The sequence below is a fragment of the Stylophora pistillata genome, chromosome 7 (genome assembly GCF_964205215.1).
Source record: "Stylophora pistillata chromosome 7, jaStyPist1.2, whole genome shotgun sequence".
Lineage (NCBI taxonomy): Eukaryota > Metazoa > Cnidaria > Anthozoa > Scleractinia > Pocilloporidae > Stylophora > Stylophora pistillata.
Window position 1 is genome coordinate 31,581,435 of NC_142525.1, and position 19,777 is coordinate 31,601,211.

General features: G+C 39.0%; 2 protein-coding genes and 1 long non-coding RNA gene across 9 annotated transcripts in view; 1 reads left to right on the forward strand and 2 right to left on the reverse strand.

Annotated features, from left to right (window-relative positions):
- LOC148727455 (uncharacterized) overlaps positions 1-19,777 on the forward strand; it is a 70,403-nt gene that overhangs the window by 15,925 nt on the left and 34,701 nt on the right. For all 7 annotated transcript variants that reach the window (XR_015989352.1, XR_015989353.1, XR_015989347.1 and 4 more), the window contains exons 4-5: positions 542-637; positions 7,764-7,857. This is a non-coding gene — a long non-coding RNA (uncharacterized LOC148727455). The remainder of the gene's footprint in view (positions 1-541; positions 638-7,763; positions 7,858-19,777) is intronic.
- LOC111331828 (uncharacterized) lies at positions 1,322-4,311 on the reverse strand. Its single transcript, XM_088726924.1, has 5 exons — positions 4,018-4,311; positions 3,339-3,375; positions 3,066-3,091; positions 2,393-2,444; positions 1,322-1,981 (listed from the first exon to the last, which is right to left on the reverse strand). Exons 1-5 carry the CDS (start codon positions 4,243-4,245, stop codon positions 1,632-1,634), a joined length of 693 nt encoding a protein of 230 aa, XP_088583050.1. The 5' UTR covers positions 4,246-4,311; the 3' UTR covers positions 1,322-1,631.
- Positions 10,959-17,530, reverse strand: LOC148727457 (uncharacterized). Its single transcript, XM_088726923.1, has 6 exons — positions 17,158-17,530; positions 16,502-16,538; positions 16,231-16,256; positions 12,670-12,826; positions 11,800-11,915; positions 10,959-11,414 (listed from the first exon to the last, which is right to left on the reverse strand). Exons 1-6 carry the CDS (start codon positions 17,383-17,385, stop codon positions 11,184-11,186), a joined length of 795 nt encoding a protein of 264 aa, XP_088583049.1. The 5' UTR covers positions 17,386-17,530; the 3' UTR covers positions 10,959-11,183.

The window sequence follows — 19,777 nt, forward strand, 5'->3', positions numbered from 1 at the left end:
GTTTACGCGTTGAAACATTTTGAGGCTCCCACTGAAGTAAGAAAAGAAAACCAATCACGAAAAAAGACCATATCCAAGTTCCTATGTTTGTTTATTGTGTGGAAATTAAAGGAATAGAGAAAGATTATAATATTAACTGGAGCTCCAGCTGTCCCTTAATTTTAAATGTTCACATTATTAAAATACCCGTGAATGGCCACTTAGAATTGTAAGTCGCTGATTTTTTATTCTGCTTTGAATAAGGTTCTTTTTTTTTTTGACAGGTTATACGAAGTAGAATTTTGAGGTTCCTACTAAAAGAAAACTCTAACGAGCAATAAGATCATCTCAAAACTCCTTTGCATTTTTGAGTTCTTATGTTTGTTTATCGAGTGCAAATTTGAGGAATTGGTAAAGTTTATAACATTGTCAGAAGCCCCCAATGTCTCATTTTGGAACGTTTGAACATTTGAAATTCCTGTAAAGGCACACTCAGAATAGCCAGTAAATTTGGTTTACTGCGCTAAAACCTTAACGAACCATGCATCTTTATTTCTTACAGATTGTTTAACTAAGCCTTAGTGGCTTGGACGACGCACGGTTATAAAGTTGTTGTGATGATGGAATGCAATCGAACGTTTTTGAGTCGCTGTTGGAGGTAAGTACTCGACAGTCTTGCTGTTACATGCGATAGTCTGGACTCACTGTCTTAGCTCGACTGGACTTAAGATCTTCGAACCACTACTCTGATTTGTGTAGGGAAAAAAATGGCCTGTCAGGCTGAGATTTAGTTAGGAAAATTGGGAACACAATTGAGGAAATTAAATGGTCGCTAGGAGTTTGATTATGGCAAGAAAAACGATTCTAGTTTAGAATATCATATATGAAAGGTAAGAATCTTAGTCTTCGTTTAGGAAGAACACTGTATTTGTAATATGATTAAACGAATATTTTAGAAGTGCGACGTATAGCGATCAATTAAAATGGATCTATCAGTTCAGTCACGTTCTCAGAGCTCACTTAAGGGAATCGCATTTTGTCAGATTTAGAGCCGTACCTATAGCTATACAGAATTCATTCAGCGGTATCCATGAAATAACTGATCTGACCGAGATGTAACAGATGAGGTCGTTCACAGGTTATTCCCGGCGTAGAAATTTGATAATAGTCAGAGTAATCAACTCGAGTTTGGGTTGTCTAGTAATTATAGAGTTTGACCCCTTGCAAACTGTCCCAGTCTTTTTCAAAGGTAGGAACGCTCACTCAAATGGCTCTAAATATTTCGCAATGTTGTCTGATTCCACTATTGAAATTGGCATAGAACCAAAGGTAAACCCCAGCATATTTTCTTCAAATGTTTTTAATTTTCGTATAGTGCTATTGCTTTAGAAGTAGCTTATCAAATCATGGTGTCTAACAGCTTTTAGAAAAGAAATGACCTCAAGAAAGAATAGTAGTACAGACTCATTTTCTGCTCTTTCTCATGCTGTGTAACATCTATGACATCTTACTTTCTTGTCGTCCTTAAGGTTTTAACACGCGTTAGTAATTGATGATTACTCAACTATTATTACTACAAAACTACAAAATCTAGGCAAACATTAACTCGTAGTAAGGAAAAAAAAGAAACCCAAAATGCTTTTTGAGTTGCTCTAGATAAGGAAGACTCCAAGAAATGAGCCCGTCCCCGACATGTAGTATTGACCAGTGGCTGTTGGCTTCACGGCAATTGTGTCATACGCACGCAGATAAAAAGCACCGCCATGATAGCGACAGGCAATACTTGTGTCTTGTCGGCCAATCACGGATCTTATCTTTTCTTCTTGGTTGATAAAAATACGATGGCCAGCTGTTCCCGGGTTTCTGTTTCCAGAAAAGCACATTTGGCTGTAAATGAAGTACAATCCATCTCTCATCACCTCGACACGACCCACACTGGGACGATAAACAATGTTGTTTCCATTGTTGTTTCCCATGGTCCATTGTGTGATGGCATCCGTTTCTTAAAATACACAAAACAAAGAAGTGTCACAGTCGGTATGATATTGGTCCTGAACTTTTTATTCACGAGGAAACTTGATAAAACAATTTCTGTCTGGGACAGATTCAATTCTTGACGGAATATAGATAGGATTTTTTTTTCTGTAAGCTGGTAAGCAAGAGGAAAGGACTTAAGACCATTTGGGGACAGACTGATTCGTTTAAAATATTTCCCTGAATAAGCTCGTTTTCTCGACCAAAGAGAAGCTCACTCGAACCCAGTATCCCTCGTTTTCCTGACCTTTTTCTTTGAGTTACGGTTGTGCGGCATTTACAAGGTCTATTTAGCAACCTCGACTAGGGTTCTTTTAATAGATCTCAGTCTCCGTCTTCAAAAATACTCCTTGAAGGAAATCTTGTACAGATAATTTACCTTTCAGTTCATATCTGCGTCCATCGCCATAGAGTAGGATGTTTTCAGGAACCTTCAAATACAAAACACACATGTATTAGAAACGACACGCAAATGAATGATTTTACGTTAATATTCCGAATTGAAATTTCCTTAAAATATTATGAAATTCGCTACGGCCTCCTCTAAATCGTTTACATTGTGAAAAGAAAGGTTGTATACCGTTTTTGTTTCTGTATTGGTTATTGGAATTTACATTAATCGTCATTTGATGTCAATAACACCTCCACCACTGGCAAAGAAAAAAAACGGTTACGAAAACAATCTGAGCCAGCCAAACTCCGCCGCCACGCCACATGATCTAATTGAGCATTATTATCACCAGTCCCCTTCGATTCTTTTGATGAATCTCGCCGGAAGACGCGTCGTGTGTCAAGATCAGAAAACAGCCGGGCAGGAGACTAAATAATCATTAAAGTATTGTATAATATATAATAAGGATTAAAGTAGAGTATAATATAGAGTAATGATTAAAGTATAGTATCACAGATCAGTACACTATGAAAGTAACAATAAACACAGAAACATCAAACTATAATTATGAACACTTTGTGAGGCAGTGTTTTGTCGAACGATTCCGGCTTGCCATTTCTTTCAGAGGAGTGATGCGCTATGATTACGCTTTCGTACTTACCAAGGATTGTCGTTGCGCTGGGAGTCCTGTGTACGAAAGGAAAGAAGAAAGAAAGGATTGAAATCTTACTGTGCAGTCATATACTGTCAAGAATATATAGTCATGACGCGATTAATGGGGAAATGAATTAACGAAATTAAACGTAATCAATTAAAGATTCCTTCGTTTAAAAAGAAATAAACGAACAGGAAGCGAGCTGCAACTTAGGAAAGAATGATATGATGTCCGTAAAAATGTTGCTATAAACAACGTAAAACATATAGGTCGACTTACGAGAACGATGTTTTCTGCTACCAAGTTTTTTCACCTCCTGACGAAAAAAATATCCAGAGCAAAGACACTTTTAGCTATGCGAGCAAATCGCGTTTCTACGTAAACAATATATTCAAAGTAGGCTTGATTTTGAAAAACTATCATGATTTCCTTTAATAGTTTTGACAAAAACACCTTTATTTCAGTACATAGGAAGCTGGTAGTTGATCATTTACATTTCCACTTTATCTTCTCCAACTGTAATCAAATTTGTTCAATTCTATTTGTTCTCTTTATTTGGGTGTGTTCCATCTTAGCGAACTAAAATGGTGTTAAGTTATTTCTTTCTTATTGAGGGAAATGATGTTTGCTATAGATTCAAATTATCTTGACAAGCTTCGGTTAAAAAAAAAATTAACCAATTTACGAGAGAAACTAGCGTGCTTCGATGATTCTTTAATGATAATTACAAGATGTTCCATCGCACCTCTCTGCCTCTGACAGATCTTGAAAACGCGTTCCAGCATTTATGGGGCAGGTCTAAACATCTACGGTATCTCAGCCATAGTATTCATCTTTTTTCCAAGTTATTTTTCGTTGGAAACTCTTAGATGAGTAATTTTAAGTGGTTCTCTGATTTGACAGTGGCTAGGTTAGATGAAATAGACTTTGGTTAGGGCTAGGTTAACTGTTCACCAACCTTTCCATCAGCCACGTTATTATCTGAAGTGGCGAATCGTTCCTCTCCTGAATTGTTCGTCTCAGTTCTTGAGTGAAATTCTTTATCAAGCGACAACACACGCTTGAAAGAATAGACACTGAATACAAAAGACAGACAAACAACGACCGACAAGAAAACACACCAACATATCAAGCGCGCTGATGTCTGGTAAGAAGGGCCCCTCTTCATAGTCTGTGGATTCTCCATTCTGAGCTGAGATGATCTGACCAGGACGGGCAGATGGACTGAATGAACGTTTGCCGAACTGCGCTTGTTATATACCCTGCTTTTGCCACTGATAGTTTCAATGAAAGGCTATATCGCTTTCCATTGTACAACCAAAAGTTACAAAAATAGATAAATGAACGATTTCGATTCAGATGGGAAACAGCTTAAGGGAACTTTTTAATTTGTCTTCTTGAGTTTCTGTTCCCTACTCGCCTCTTTGGATGATGGCAATATCAGTTTCTACTCTGTCAGTCTTGTTGCATAGAGGAAGGAAGGAAGGAAAAGTTGTCACGGGTAGAATGTGTGTGGTGATGATAAGACAGCTCTATTGAAATCTAAAATATTGTCGGTGTGTGCGATTGAGAGAGATTCTCCCCATGAAATTGTTGATTTTGTGTCTCTACCATAGCCCAGGTTGCTTTCAAAATCTCCCCGCTGAGCAATTCATTGATATTGCAGTGAAGTTTATCTATAATTATTTCCATTATTTCCGCTTGAAAGGAAAACATTTTTGCACCTTTGGCCTTTACACGGAAAAATCTAAATATTTACAATGGGTTTGAAATAACATCTTAACAAACCGTGAACAAAGTAATAGTTCCGTGAATCAATCAAAATATTTAAGGGGGCTAAAGAAACTGTAATACCCTTGTAATACCCTCTAATACCCCTATCAACTGCGTTGATGGGGGTATTACAAGATAAATTGGTATTAACAACTGAGCTGATAACATAAATTGGCGGCTGCAAAGAATGACAAGGCTCTAGTGAGGGCGGGGCTAACGCTCGAAACGACAGCTTTAGAAATTCTTTAAGGTAGCCAATTTGCATTATCTTCTCAATTCATATAAACAAATTATCGATTATTTTTTTGGGGGGGATAACTTATTCCTCAGGTTATCGATTCCTCCCCCCTGCACAATACATAGCTTCCCCCACCCCCCCCCCCCCTCTTTTCAGTACTCTCTGCATGCAGCCACTTATGTCATCTCGACAAAACAACTTACCAGCTGTATCAGCCGTTGCGGAAGTATTCCCATCAATCGCCGTAAATAAGTTGAATCTACCGTATTATATAAGTAGAATCAAAGTGCGGATTACTTTTGCGCGATTTACCCCCAAACGCTGTTCAAAACTGGTCTCCAAGAAAATCAAGGAGAACTTAATCTAGAAAATGCAGAAGTTTTGGATGAAGATTCGGTTGGGGATAACGCGTCATTTTCGTGCGTGGTAGTAAAATGCCTGAAGGATAGACAGAATAGTCTCTATTTGACTTAAAGATATGCTAGGTTTGTCTTTGAACTTCATATGTTCCTTAAACAGTCGACAGTTTTCCTCCATGTTTGTTCCCAGAAAGCCATACGCAACAAATTTAAGAGCTCAGTTTTACACCAAGCTTGGGTTATTAAATGTGAGTTAAAGTTTTGTCTCCTGTGACGTAATTCTCTGTCTGTTAGGGCATAAATGAGACCAAAACAACGCTAAAGCAAAAACCCGGAAAATGACACTTTCATAACACAGTAATACTACATGTTGAGTTCGACTTCCGTTTTGGTTTCATTCCAGTGTTGTTAGCTTTTTGCAGTTCGTTTTGATTCAGTCGGCAAAGGAAAGGAATCAATGTCTTAAAAGTGATAAACCCATTAAAAATAGAAAGTTGAACGGAAAGCCATGCTTAAAGATAAAACTATTACAAAGAGACTGGCACTGAACCAAATACGATCAAAAGCCCATAATCCGCTTTACTATTTCTAGAGTATTGCAACGTTCTATTTAAAGTAATCAAAACAACTGTATAGAGAAGTGAAAGAAGGGCTGCTGCCAATTTTGAAAACGGGCCACTTTTCGGTAGAGATTCCGCTTTCAGTTTCTGGGTAATTAACAGTCATAAATGGAAAGTAAAAATACTGTTTCCATTCACTTTTTAAACGACCAGAAATCAGACTAAACTGAACCCTCGGCAAATTAAATGCCGCGATATCGGATAACTAACACAGTTCCGAATTTCGTATAGCCATCCCATTTCGGCTAAAGACATAGTTTGCTGTGCATGAGAGAACAAATTAAAAACTCCGGATTCGGATGTTGTCGAATTTAGCCTGCATGGCCCCTGAATAAGACCTTTTCAGATTTCCTTCCAACTCCCCTCAGGTGGTTCCATATTGTTGATGGAGTTACGGTAAAAGTAGGTGAAACCTCGGGGATGTAAGAAATGCAATGAGACAGTCTCATTCTTTTCTGAAAACATGTAATACTAATGAAGATATAAAGTAAAGGCACACATGGACACTCTCACCCTGGCGTAAACAGGATGTTCAATTACACGAGCTTAGTTAACAGCCTGGCTACTTTGAATTTCCTGTTTCGCAGCAGAAGTTCATCCGACTCTTGCAAAGCATCGAAAGATCATAAGGTTTAGTTCTTAATGGGAGCGCTCGAGCATTCGTTATTTTGGTATCTACCAATGGCACTACTCGGCGCAAAAGCGAGTGGCCCACGCGCGAGTGGCCCACGCGCGAGTGGCCCACGCGCGAGATAGAAGCATTATGGAAAAACTGAGGTGTCATCTCTCTTTTATTTCATCTCAGTGATTCACTCGACAAACTAAACATATTTTGCCCTCAAGATCAGTTCAATTTTGTCCCTTTCACAGGTCACGCAAAGTAGAATTTTGAGATTCCTACCAAAAAATTGTACCGAGAAATAAGAGAATTCCCAAACTCCTTACGTTCGCCAGTTCGTGTGTTTGTTTATTTTGTGGAAATTAAAGGAAATAGGAACGATCATTATATTGTCTGGGGTCCCCAATATCAATGTCTCATTTTAAGACGTTCTTGTAATTAAAACATCCGTACGGATCTTCTGTTGTAGAGCGTTTTCAAGGATTGATATTTCCAGTATTTTTAGGTTTACGTTTTGTTTAATTAAGTCTCGCCTTTTCGCCCCTTCGTGCTATCTTGATGAATCTATAGTTTTGATTATTTATTTTTAGTGTGTGATTGAACTTGGCTTAGCACTTACCGTGCTAGGCATTTCAATCCCTTGTTGTGGTTGAGGATAACTAGTTTGCTAGGTGGTCATGTTTGGGTTGGTAAAACTGACCTTGAGTTTTACCCACACTGAACATCCTGTTTTGGAAATTTCCACGATCAGCTAACCTAAACATGTCTGTGATTTTTGTATTTAATACTGGGGCACTCCTTGCTGAAAGTAGTAGAAATAAGCAGTGGAGAAACAGAGAGAAAATTAGCTGTAGTAGAAGCAGCAGTATAGGAGAATAAAGAAGAAAATTACAGAGTCTCAGTACCTCTTGTTAATTCGCCAAGCGAGTGGTAAAACCCCCACAACACTTCCATTCTACTATGAATACTACTTAAAACTAACACATTTGATACTGAGCTATGGAAGATGGCGACTAGTACAATTAGAAAGTATGGGACTTTAGTTTATTACGGTTAAACTTAGCTGAAAACGCCATGCATCTTTATTCCTTACAGATTTCGTGATGAAGCGGTAAAAGCTTGAACGAAACTTGATAAAAGGTCTCTATACTGATGAAGGCAATTTAGCGGGTTGGATTCACCGTTGAAGGTAAGTTCTCAACATTCTGATTATTACAAATAGTGGTCTTACATGTCTGGAGTGTCATTCGGTGGAAATATTTCTCAGTCTACATTGATGGCAGAGCGCATGCTCAAATTCCTCTAATGTATATTTATGTTGTCTAATTAGTAATTTGGCTTAGAACCAAAGTTAAACTTGAACAGAATCTTCCATGTTTTTAATCGGCTTATGGTGCCATTGTATTAGAAGTAAAACATCATACCATAGTCAGTTTAACGGAAAGAAGCGACCGCCATTTTCTGCTCTTTTTTTTATACCTTGTTGCACCAATAACATCATACACAATTGTCGTTCTTAAGGCTTAGACGGCGTTAACAAGTTTTCAAACTACAAAATTTAGGCAAACATGAACTCGTTGTAAAGAAAAATGACCTGGTGATTTTCGAGTTGCGCTACTGAGATGAGGAAGACTCCAAGAAATGAGCCTTTCCCTGACATATAGTATTGCCAGTGGCTGTTGGCTTGACGGTAATTGTGTCTTTCGCGCGCAAATAAGCACCACAGTGATAGCGACAGGGCCACACTTAGGTCTCGTCGGCTAATCACGGATGTCTTCTTTTCTTCGTGGTTGATAAAAGTGCAATGGCCAGCCGTGTCCAAGTTTCTGTCTCCAGAAAAGCACATTTGGCTGTAAATGAAATAATTTGGATATATTAACAAAGTTGAAATGGTAAATTGGCCACCGTAACGATTACAAAAGCTGACGTTTCGAGCGTTAGCCCTTCGTCGGAGCCTATTCGCTCCGATGAAGGGCTAACGCTCGAAACGTCAGCTTTTGTAATCGTTACGGTGGCCAATTTACCATTACAACTTTGTTGATATATCCAAATTATTTCGTTACCCCCACCGACGCAACCCCAAACAGTTTCTTTGGAAACTATCAGCCTTTATGGCTGTAAATGAGACAGGTGTACAAATCCTTGAGAGAAATAAGAAATGTTTTTGGTAAGGGGTCAAGCCGGGAAGTTTCTTAGAAATATTTGAGGACAGCGTGGTTGTCTACACTTTATATTGCTACAAATTTCACTGTCTCTTGAAAAAAAAGTTGAGTGCACCCATCAAGCTTTTTCGAGATAAAGTTGTGCGGAATTGACAAGGCTTATTTGGCAACCTGAAGGTCTCTAGTAAGTAACAGCAGTTTTTCACCAGGTCTTTTACCTGTAAATAATTACCAAAAACCTTTCGCAAAAAAAAAATTTTTTTAGATAAAACTTACCTGGCAGGGTATATGTTACTCCATTGCCATTAAGCAAGATATTATGAGGAGACTACGAGACCAGAAACAAAATCATGTTACCGTGGGATAATGAGTCATAAAATCGTTCATAAATTTTCGCTCGAGCGTTATTGGTTTAAACCGAATATTATCAGCTTGAATTGGGGAATCGCAGCAAAATTCCTCAACTTGCGTCCAGTGCGATGGAAGTTTTCTTTGAAAGTTGATTCAAGTTAGGAAAGAACATTTTGCTGTTGTTACAGAGGAAGAGGGAAACTTGTTTGCTCATGAAGTCGCTAAAAAATGACAACATCCGCATTACACGGAACCTCTTTGTGAACGGTTTGATCCAGGCGCTGAAAAGTTCCACGCTCAAATTTGCGAGTTGTGAGTAGTATGATGAGATAACCTACGAAATTTGATTTTGGAACAGATTCGTTCGATATCAAGTGATTTCGCTTTTCTATTAAGTGCGGTAAAACCAAAAGCAGGATAATCTCAACGGCTAATCGGGGCAGGGGAAAATTTATCAAGGAGTCCATGATCACTCATAATACAAACGAGAAAAACTGTCTGAAGCGCGGGAAAACAGGAGGGTATGGATTTACAATTGGTCGCCATTGGATTTACTTATGCATCTGATTGGGTAAGGAGGTGGCGCAAGCTGTTTTCACCTATCAAAGAAGGGAGTCAACGCAAACCTGCGTAATCACGGATTACTTTCGTTATGACAATCTAAACTTTCCTCAAAGAAAGGAGATAAAACGTTTTTCTCAAGAGTAGGACAAAGAGAGCTGCATGTGAGCGGTTTATTCGTAAAATTCGCCCAGGCCATCACTTATACCCCCATATTCATGAGCGGGTACTTCACAGCACAACGCAAATTAAAGTGTCCGCGATCAGACAAATCTTCTCACCGCACACTTGTCAGAACTGAGCGTTTTAAAAATTTCGTTACAGTTAAGTATCAACCTGTGTAAAGTATTGTGTGTATTTATTTATTTATTTAGGTTTCCAGTGTGTATATTTTTAAAACTGTACCAGTAATTCAGCCTTAGGCTGCAAGTGGTCCGAAATAAACTATATTATTATTACTATATTACTACTATCTGAGTGAGGAATTCGTGGTGTTTGCATTCTCTATCATCTGTGCTACAGAACCGAATTTACCGGCGAGCGATTCCTCCTTCAAGGTTCATATGTCTAATTCAGTGTCCTGCCTAATATGATAATCAGTCCAGATATAGTTCATGGTGATGCGTTTTTATTTCTTTGAAGAGAACGGATTATTTATTACTTGTCTGAAGTACCAACCCAGTTGGAGCAAAACTCAAGGTAAAGACAGAAAAACTTCCAGAAGTTAGTTTTGCATCTGATCGGTTGAACAGGTGGTGCGAGACTTTTTGACCAATAAAAGAAGGAAATAAACCAAAACCAGAACGATCGAGGGTTATTGTCAATATATAATTGAAAATTGCAAGAAAAAAAGTTAAATGTTTCTTATTAGAGTGGAACAAATAGAGTAAAATCTGCGTGAGGACTGCGAAGTGTATGCATACTATTTAATCTGCGCTGCAGAGCTGAATCTACTGGCGAGCGACGCCACTTGTAAGGTTCCTACTCAACGTCCTGTATACTGCGAGGAACAGTCCAGGCAAGTTTTAAGGCGATGCGTTCCTTCCTCGGAAGTGAGAAGGTTACCGTTATGTAGCACCAACGTAACCAGAACGAAAAGCTGTTTTCAAACGAAAGTGTAGTGATTTAATGTGTTTTGAGAAATGAATCGGAGACCGACGGAAAGTGATGAAGGTCGATGAAAACGAAGACATAGTCAACTAAGAGACGCATGTCATTAGTTTTGTTCAGTTTTTATTCCCGATCCTATTATTTCTACATTTATTCGATATATCAGTTTAGAGTCTGGTTTTATATCCAGACCAGCGGTAACATTCTTATTTCAAAGTTTTGCTATTTACTGATGCACAGTCTGTATCAGAATAGCCTGAAAAGACTTTTAATAAAGGGGGTAAGTATCTAAAGAAACTGTGGTGCTGCGTCGATGGGGGTAGTAAGGTACTTAGTCCATAGTCATCGTGAAAAGACTTTCAATTGAACCTGCCCGCACCTGGCTCGTAATCATTGGAAGACCATTCTTATCAAATCCCAGAATCCGCTCATCACTGAAGTATGACCTCAAATAAAACAAAATACTCCCAGCCGTTCTGGGTACCTTTTTAAACAAAATCTCGGGATAAACATGTTTCACTTGAACCAAGGAATTGAGACTGCTCAATGGTGTCGGCAAATTCTAATGGAGAGAAAACATCGCATTAATTCTAAAATCAGACCCAAGTTATTTTGTTAGAAAGTCTCTAGGAAGACTTCAACTTCACAGATTGTATTCAAATAGTAATTTCCAGTATCCTTAAAAGAATTAAAGCCGTTTATGCGTCGTTGAGGACTCCAAGAGATACACGAATGCTTTTTTTTTTTTTGGTTTGCTAGGCCTTTGTACACCTAGGTTTCAAATCTTTTTCTTTTTTTCTTCCTAATTATGGGCAGCACTTTTCTTCTTATGATAATTCTGTAGGCGTGCTATTATTCAATTTGGTATATTCAGTAATTAACTTGAATTTTCCCAATTCCTCCCCCTCCCCCTCCCCCTCACGTTCCATCCCCATGGGTGCTGATACCTTTGCAAAAACGGTGTCATCTGCTTTGTTTATAGCAACTACGGTTCCGCTATAGCTACTCTCCAAAATAACAACAGAACCGTCAAAATCGTCAACAAGATGGACCTTGAATATAGCTGTTAAAAATAACACAAATTGATATTAATGGAATGACAGTAAATAATCAAATAATCTATTTAGATTTGCTTTGCTTTGTTTTGTTTTTGTTTTGTTTTGTTTTGTTTCGTTTTTGAGACAAAGAAAAGATAGATTCAGTATTTTTCCTAGAAGGGGTTGCACCGCTAACGAGTGACGTAGCTGAAGGTTGAAGTCAACAGATGTTTTGCAGAATACTAGCTACCTAAAAGAGCGACAGGTCATCTTAGGGGGGGGTGCACACTGCTCCCTTACATCTAGTCCTGAGGGGGGCCAATGATAAACATTTATTGCACCAGGTTGAGAAGGGTTATGCGCTAAACACCACAATATGAATTTTCAAAGTTTGGAGTATAGATATAAACTAGTTGGTTCCCAAGAACTGGAATTTTTTGAGTAAAATAATCCACAGAATGTAGATTTTCTGTTTCATGGACGTAACATTATTACATACTGAAAGCGTATCATGGGGTAGCTGGAAACATCAGAATTCAGGGCGTAAAGACCTGGCTTTGTTGCAAGCCAGGTCTTTAGGCTTTTCTTCAAAGGGGTTGATTCGCAAAACTGAATTGATAAAAATATGTAAAGTTTGAAAATCAAGCCTGCGTGTAGATTGTATAGTAAATTACTGTTCTTAATAATGGCCATGATAAGGTTTGCCTCTCATCCGAATATGACTGTTGCATGTGATTCACACTGAGTTTTTACCTCTTGTTTATTTGCCTAGATACTTACTTCCTGGATCTGTACTGAGCGCATTTGCAACCACACGCATGGATGTTCCATCAATCTTTAGGTAGTGACTCGCGTTATGACCGCCATCGTTTCGAGACCGGAACCGAGCATTCCCGCGGAACCAGGCGTCGCGCTTGGTGATATCCCCAACGCTTTCCTGAAATGTTAGTTTTACCTTTTATTGACAATCCTTCAGTCAGCGAATCCATCCGAATTTTTCAAAATGTAACATCTCTTACTGATCAGAGAGATATGACCTCAAAAACGTTTAAATAAGAAGGAATTTGAAACATTATCGAATGAAAAGAGTAACACCTCAGACAAAACAATGATTAAAAAAATGATTTAAACACTAACAGGAATATCTTATATCACACTACACAAAAGTGGAAATTGTGGTCAATAAATGACTAAAGACTAATTTCATCTGTTTCATTTAAGCTAAGTGTGCACTTAGTTTCTGTTCAGAAATCAAGAATGAAACGCTCTTGGAACTCACAGCGCGCGCTTTTTGCTCACCTATGACTACGTCAGGTGACGTCACCGTAATTCTTTAGCATGCGCGATAAGCTGCATTGTGGGTGGGTGATGACAAAGCATAGCAAAGTGGTCAAACGTCTGCGCATGTGCAAATGACGATATGGCTAATTATAAGCAGTGCGTTTCAGTAGTGTCAGAAATAAGTTGTCTTACATGATGAACTAGAAAAAAATACGATACAGTAAGTCACATTGCTTTAGAACCTTGTATCGTTTTCCATAAAGTTGAAAACAAAATGGTAAAGAGTAGGACACACGTAATTCATAATGCTTTAGATTCAAAAAATCTTGAAATTTCCTTTTCTTTACTTTTTGTTTCCTAAAGAATTCTCGGATCAATTTTACTATAGGTATTGTCGGCCGACATGGCGACCGACACGTCGACCGATATATCGGTCGATATGTCGGTCGATAGTCGGTCGACAGGTCAGTCGATAGTCGGTCGACAGGTCAGTCGATAGTCGGTCGATAGTCGGTCGATAGTCGGAAGATAGTCGGTCGATATGTCGACCGACAGATGGAGTGTCGCGTCTCGGTGGAATATCGGTCAAGTGTCGGTGGAATATCGGTCAAGTGTCAGTGGTCTATCGGCCGAGTGTCGGTAGTCTATCGGTCAAGTGTCTGAACTTTGTCGATAAATATAGTTTGAACGTCGCTCGTGTGGTTGTGTATTGTTGCAGAGTCGGTATTGAAAAGTTTGATTTGAAGAAAAATTTGATTTAAAGGCATCAAATTTCAGGTATGTGATTAAGATAAGAAACGACTTATGATTGGCGTGGTGACTTTAAAAAATTTGGGGGTGACTTATTTACTACAACATGAGCCACTCACGACTTGAAGTCCGTTAAGCAAGTAACAATAACGGGAAAGTGAAAACCCTCATAAACGCAAATCCTTGAGTCACCGTCCCACTTTAAGAAAAAGTAAGCACCCATGATGAAACTTTCCGAAGACCGAAGGCGGAGTTTTCCTCTACTGCTTTTTCAGTGCAAAAATAAGGGGATAAAGAACTTCTCGAAAAAAGTTGGGCATTTTAGGAAGCTTGCCTTTTGATATACAATGTAAATCGAGTCCCTTTTAGCCTGCGTAGCTTGCGGTTTTGTAGGCGCGCGCGAAATAAATTTTTGCCGGCGAAGCCCCCAGAAGCGAGCGGCGAAGCCGCGAGAAATACCGCCTGCCAGAGAACTTGGGTATTTTTAATGCCGCCCACTTTTATCGCCTCATTGGCAAAGATTTACAGGCCACACTGATTCCCTTCCTGTGTGAAAACATGTATAGAACCTCTTAGAGTTTTGTTGAATCAGTTCTTTGCTCTCACGAGCATGTCTAAGGGATTTTCTTCTTTTAAAGGATATGAGTGGTAACTATTGAAAATTTCCCTAGAAAAATGGCGCTGAGGGTGGTAATTTTGTATTAAGTGCCATTTTCTGTGTAAAGCTTCTTTCAAGTTTGACACTGGTATAAATGATCCTTTTTTATTTTCAACGAAACTCCTTTTTTTTTTTTATTTGATTTCTGATAGTAGTTTTGCTACCATATTGATTCGATAACCTCTGTACCACAAACGTTCTTTAAATTTTGAAGTGTTATCCTCGAAAGGGTCCTTTGAGGAGTTTGTTCTAAAGATCCGTAGAGCTTACGCTTTAACGAATGGCGAGTGACAAGAAGTGAAATGCGTCTATTGGAAGGTATCCGTTTATTTAAAATGTGTTTTTACCTCAATGCTTGATCATCGAATATTGTTCCTTAGTATGCTATTGTGCCTAATAGCACAACTTCAGTGCCACACATTTCATTTCAAATATGCATGTGTAATTTTCAGCGTCCCTTGGGAAATACATGAGGGATCTTCTAACATTTGATTGACGAGTGTATTTCTCTGGACCAATCCGTTTCTACCGCCCACTGGTGTGCGGAGTATTCAAAAACCTATGGTTTTCGTGCAGGCGGTATTTCAAAGTCTCTCTCCCCATTCTCCTCGCGGCGGCTCCGCCGCCAAAACTTTATTTCGCGTGCGCTTACAATACCGCCAGCTACACAGGCTAAATCCCTTTGAATGAATGTGCTGAGAACAAAACTCCGAGCAGGAACAGCAGAACAGCATGGCATGGTTTCGTTTCCCTTGTTTCGGGGGTTTTGTTTTGGACGTTTCGTTTCGGTCGTTTCGTTTCAGCAGTTTCGGTTGTTTCAGTCGTTTCGTTGTTTCTAGTTTTAGTCCATGCCCCGAAGAACAGCAGAAGTTTTATCCAGTTAAGATTTCCTTAAAACACGTCCATAAGTTCGACAATAGGTAAAATGCCATTGAAGCTTCATTTAAGTGTCAGTGAAGTATCGGTAAAGCATCGGCCAAGTGTCAACCGAGTGTCGGCCAAGTGTCGGCCAAGTGTCGGTCAAATATCGACCGACTGTCGACCGACTATCGGCCGACGTATATCGGTCGACATGTCGACCGACTATTTTCCGACTATCGGCCGACTGTCGACCGACAATCGACCGACATGTCAGTCGACATGTCGGTCGCCATGTTGGTCGCCATATCGACCGACACTACCTATAGTAACATTGATCCGAATCCTCGAATCTCTGTAAAGTACTGCACGATTTCAATTTGTAGATTGTAACGGTTCGGTAAACTTTCGAGTGCTTTGAGCGTTCATTTGATCTCAATAATATCTCCAGCACTGGCAAAGAAAAAACGGTTACGAAAACAACCTGAGCCAGCCAAATTCCGCGGCCGCCGCCACGTGATCGAATTGATCATGATTATCACTAGCCCCCCTCGATGCTTTTGATGAATCTCGCGAAAACGCGGGGCATGTCAAGATTAGAAAACAGCCGGGCAGGAGACTAAAGAATGAATAAAGTGTAGTATCACAGATCAGCAGACTATGAAAGTAACAATAAACACAGAAACATCAAACTATAATTATCAACACTTTGTGAGGCAGTGTTTTGTCGAACGATTCTGGCTTGCCATTTCATTCAGAGGAGTGATGCGCTATAATTACCCTTTCGTACTTACCAAGGATTGTCGTTGCGCTGGGAGTCCTGTGTACGAAAAGAAACAAGAAAGAAAGGATTGAAATCTTACAGTGCAGTCATATACTGTCAAGAATAGTCATGACGCGATTAATGGGGATATGAATTAACGAAATTAAACGTAATCTATTCAAGATTCCTACGTTTAAAAAGAAATAAACAAACAGGAAGCGAGCTGCAACTTAGGAAAGAATGATATGATTTCCGTAAAAATGTTGCTATAAACAACGCAAAAAATATAGGTCTTAACTTACGAGAGCGATGTTTTCTGCTACCATGTCTTTTCAACTCCTGACGAAAAAAATATCCAGAGCCAAAGCACTTTTAGCTATGCGAGCAAATCGCGTTTCTTCGTAAACAATATGTTCAAAGTAGGCTTGATTTTGAAAAACTATCATGATTTCCTTTAATAGTTTGACAAAAACACCATTATTTCAGTACATAGTAAGCTGATAGTTGATCATTTACATTTCCACTTTATCTTCTCCAACTGTAATCAAACTTGTTCAATTCTATTTGTTCTCTTTATTTGGGTGTGTTCCATCTTAGCGAACTATCATGGTGTTCAGTTATTTCTTTCATATTGAGGGAAATGATGTTTGCCTTAGACTCAAGTTATGTTGACAGGGTTCAGTTTAAAAAAAAAATTAGCAATTTACGAGAGGAATAGTATGCTTCGATGATTCTTAAGAGCGGCCGTCCGTAAATATCGGAAGGTCTAAACATCCACTGTAGATATTCTCTCGTATGCTCGCGATCGTCAAGATCTCAGCCATTGTATTCATCTTTTTCCCAAGTTATTTTTCGTTGGAAACTCTTAGATGAGTAATTTTAAGTGGTTCTCTGATTTGACAGTGGCTAGGTTAGATGAAATAGACTTTGGTTAGGGCTAGGTTAACTATTCACCAACCTTTCCATCAGCCACGTTATTATCTGAAGTGGCGAATTGTTCCTCTCCTGAATTGTTCGTCTCAGTTCTTGAGTGAAATTCTTTATCAAGCGACGACACACGCTTGAAAGAATAGACACTGAAAGCAAAAGACAGACAAACAACGATCGACAAGAAAACACACCAACATATCAAGCGCGCTGATGTCTGGTAAGAAGGGCCTCTCTTCATAGTCTGTGGATTCTCCATTCTGAGCTGAGATGATCTGACCAGGACGGGTAGATGGACTGAAGGAACGTTTGCCGAACTGAGCTATTTAACTGTGAACGATTTCGACTCAGAAGGAAACACTGAGTGTCAGTGACAGGAAGTTTTTTTGTTTTTTTTTGTCTTCTTGAGTTTCTGTCTCCTGCTCACTTCTTTAGATGATTATCGGTAATATCAGTTTCAACTGCTTTTCATATCAGAAAGGATTATCACGGGTAGAATGGGTGTTGTCTTTTGGAATCTTGAAAATTTTCGGTATGTGCGAACGATTTCGACTCGGAGGAAACACTGAGTGTCAGTGACAGGAAGTCTTTTTTTTTTTTTGTCTTCTTGAGTTTCTGTCTCCTGCTCACTTCTTTAGATGATTAGCGGTTTTATCAGTTTCAACTGTCTTTTATGTCAGAAAGGATTATCACGGGTAGAATGGGCGTTGTCTTTTGGAATCTTGAAAATTTTCGGTATGTGCGATCGATTTCGACTCAGAAGGAAACACTGAGTGTCAGTGACAGGAATTTTTTTTTTGTCTTCTTGAGTTTCTGTCTCCTGCTCACTTCTTTAGATGATTATCGGTAATATCAATTTCAACTGTCTTTCATCTCAGAAAGGATTATCACAGGTAGAATGGGTGTTGTCTTTTGGAATCTTAAATTTTCGGTATGTGCGATCGAAAGCGACTCTCACCATCGGAAACTGTTGAGTTTGTCTCTCCACCATAGCCCAGGTTGCTTTCAAAATCAGAATTGGAGTCCCCAGTGAGCAATGAATTGATATTGAAGTCAAGTTTATTTATGATTATTTCAACTATTCCGCTTGAAAAGAAAAAAATGTTTGCACCTTTGGCCTTTACACTGAAAAATCTAAATATATACAATGGGTTTGAAATAACATCTTAACAGAAAGGTGTATTACAAGGTAAATTGGTATTATCAACTGAGTTGACAACATAAATTGGCCACCGTAAAGAATGACGAGGCTCTAATTCAGGGCTAACGCTCGAAACGAAAGATCTAGAAATTCTTTAAGGCGGCCAATTTGCCAGTCGAGGACTGTCAAGAATAGTCATGATGTCATTCTTGCGGTAGAAATTAACTTAACAACTTAGATTCCCACGTTTACAAAAAAGAAAAAAACAATAATCGAACAGATGACTGAAAAACTGCAGCATGCAAACATGTAAAATTTGGGTTTCACTTACTAGAACAACGTGTTCATTTCATTCACTTCCCCACAACGAAAAATGACAAGAGCAAAGACGCTTTAAGCAATGAGCCGAAAAATTCGCATTTCTACACAAACAGGAAGTTCATGGTAGACTTGCACAGGAATAGCTATCATGAAATTCTTCAACAGTTTTGAAAAAAGGAGGAGGATTAAAATCAGTTTCTACAGTACGTGTTTGATTTCAGTGTAGTTTCCCAGCGGAATGAAGGATTCACTCGGGAAGGCTAGGTATAGCGATGATGACATAAGTCTTATAAAATCTGTAAAAATGTCCGTATATGCCGGCGATCGTAATCGATTCTCACCATAACAACGTTAACTCAATTTTCTTTACCATAACCTATGCTACTCTTACAATCAACCTGACTCGTGGGATCCCCAATAACCAATGCATTACTGTTTCCGTCTGAAAGAAAAACGTTTTGCATCTTTGGCCATAAGTGGGAAGTCCTCTCGATCAGGATGTATTTCAGGTGAAATCAGGGAGATACAAGTGAGGATGATTTATGCATGATTTACCGCCTAAAGCTTTCCAATATTTGTCAAAATCTTGGAGACCGTCCCCTAAACTCGAAAAACGCGAGGTTTATCAGAAAAGTTTCTGTGGGATAATGAGTCATAAAATCGTTCATATATTTTCGCTCGAGCGTTATTGGTTTAAATCGAATATCATCAGCTAGAATTTGGGAATTGCGGCAAAATTCCTCAACTTGCGTCCAGTGCAATGGAAGTTTTCTTTGAGAGTTGATTCAAGTCAGAAAAGAGCATTTTTCTATTGTTACAGCGGAAGAGGGAAACTTGTTTGTTCATCATGGGAAGTCGCTATAAAATGACAACCTCCGCATTCCACGGAAGCTCTTTGTAAATGGTGTGCTCCACGCGCTGAAAAATTTTCAAGCTCAAATTTGCGAGTTCATCTTCGCGCCATTATTTGTATCTTAAGTTTGAGTTTCGTTGTCTGTCGCGCTTCCTTCTTGAGTGAGTTCACTGACAGTTAGGCATGAATGAGTAAAGCGCAACAACGCAAACAAAAACATCGGCCATGATACAGCACTTTCATAACACAGCTGATAATGCATGTAGGGTCTTCCGTTTTGGCTTCATTCCAAGATCATTTGCTCCTTGCTATTCGTCTAGACTAAATCCCTGCATG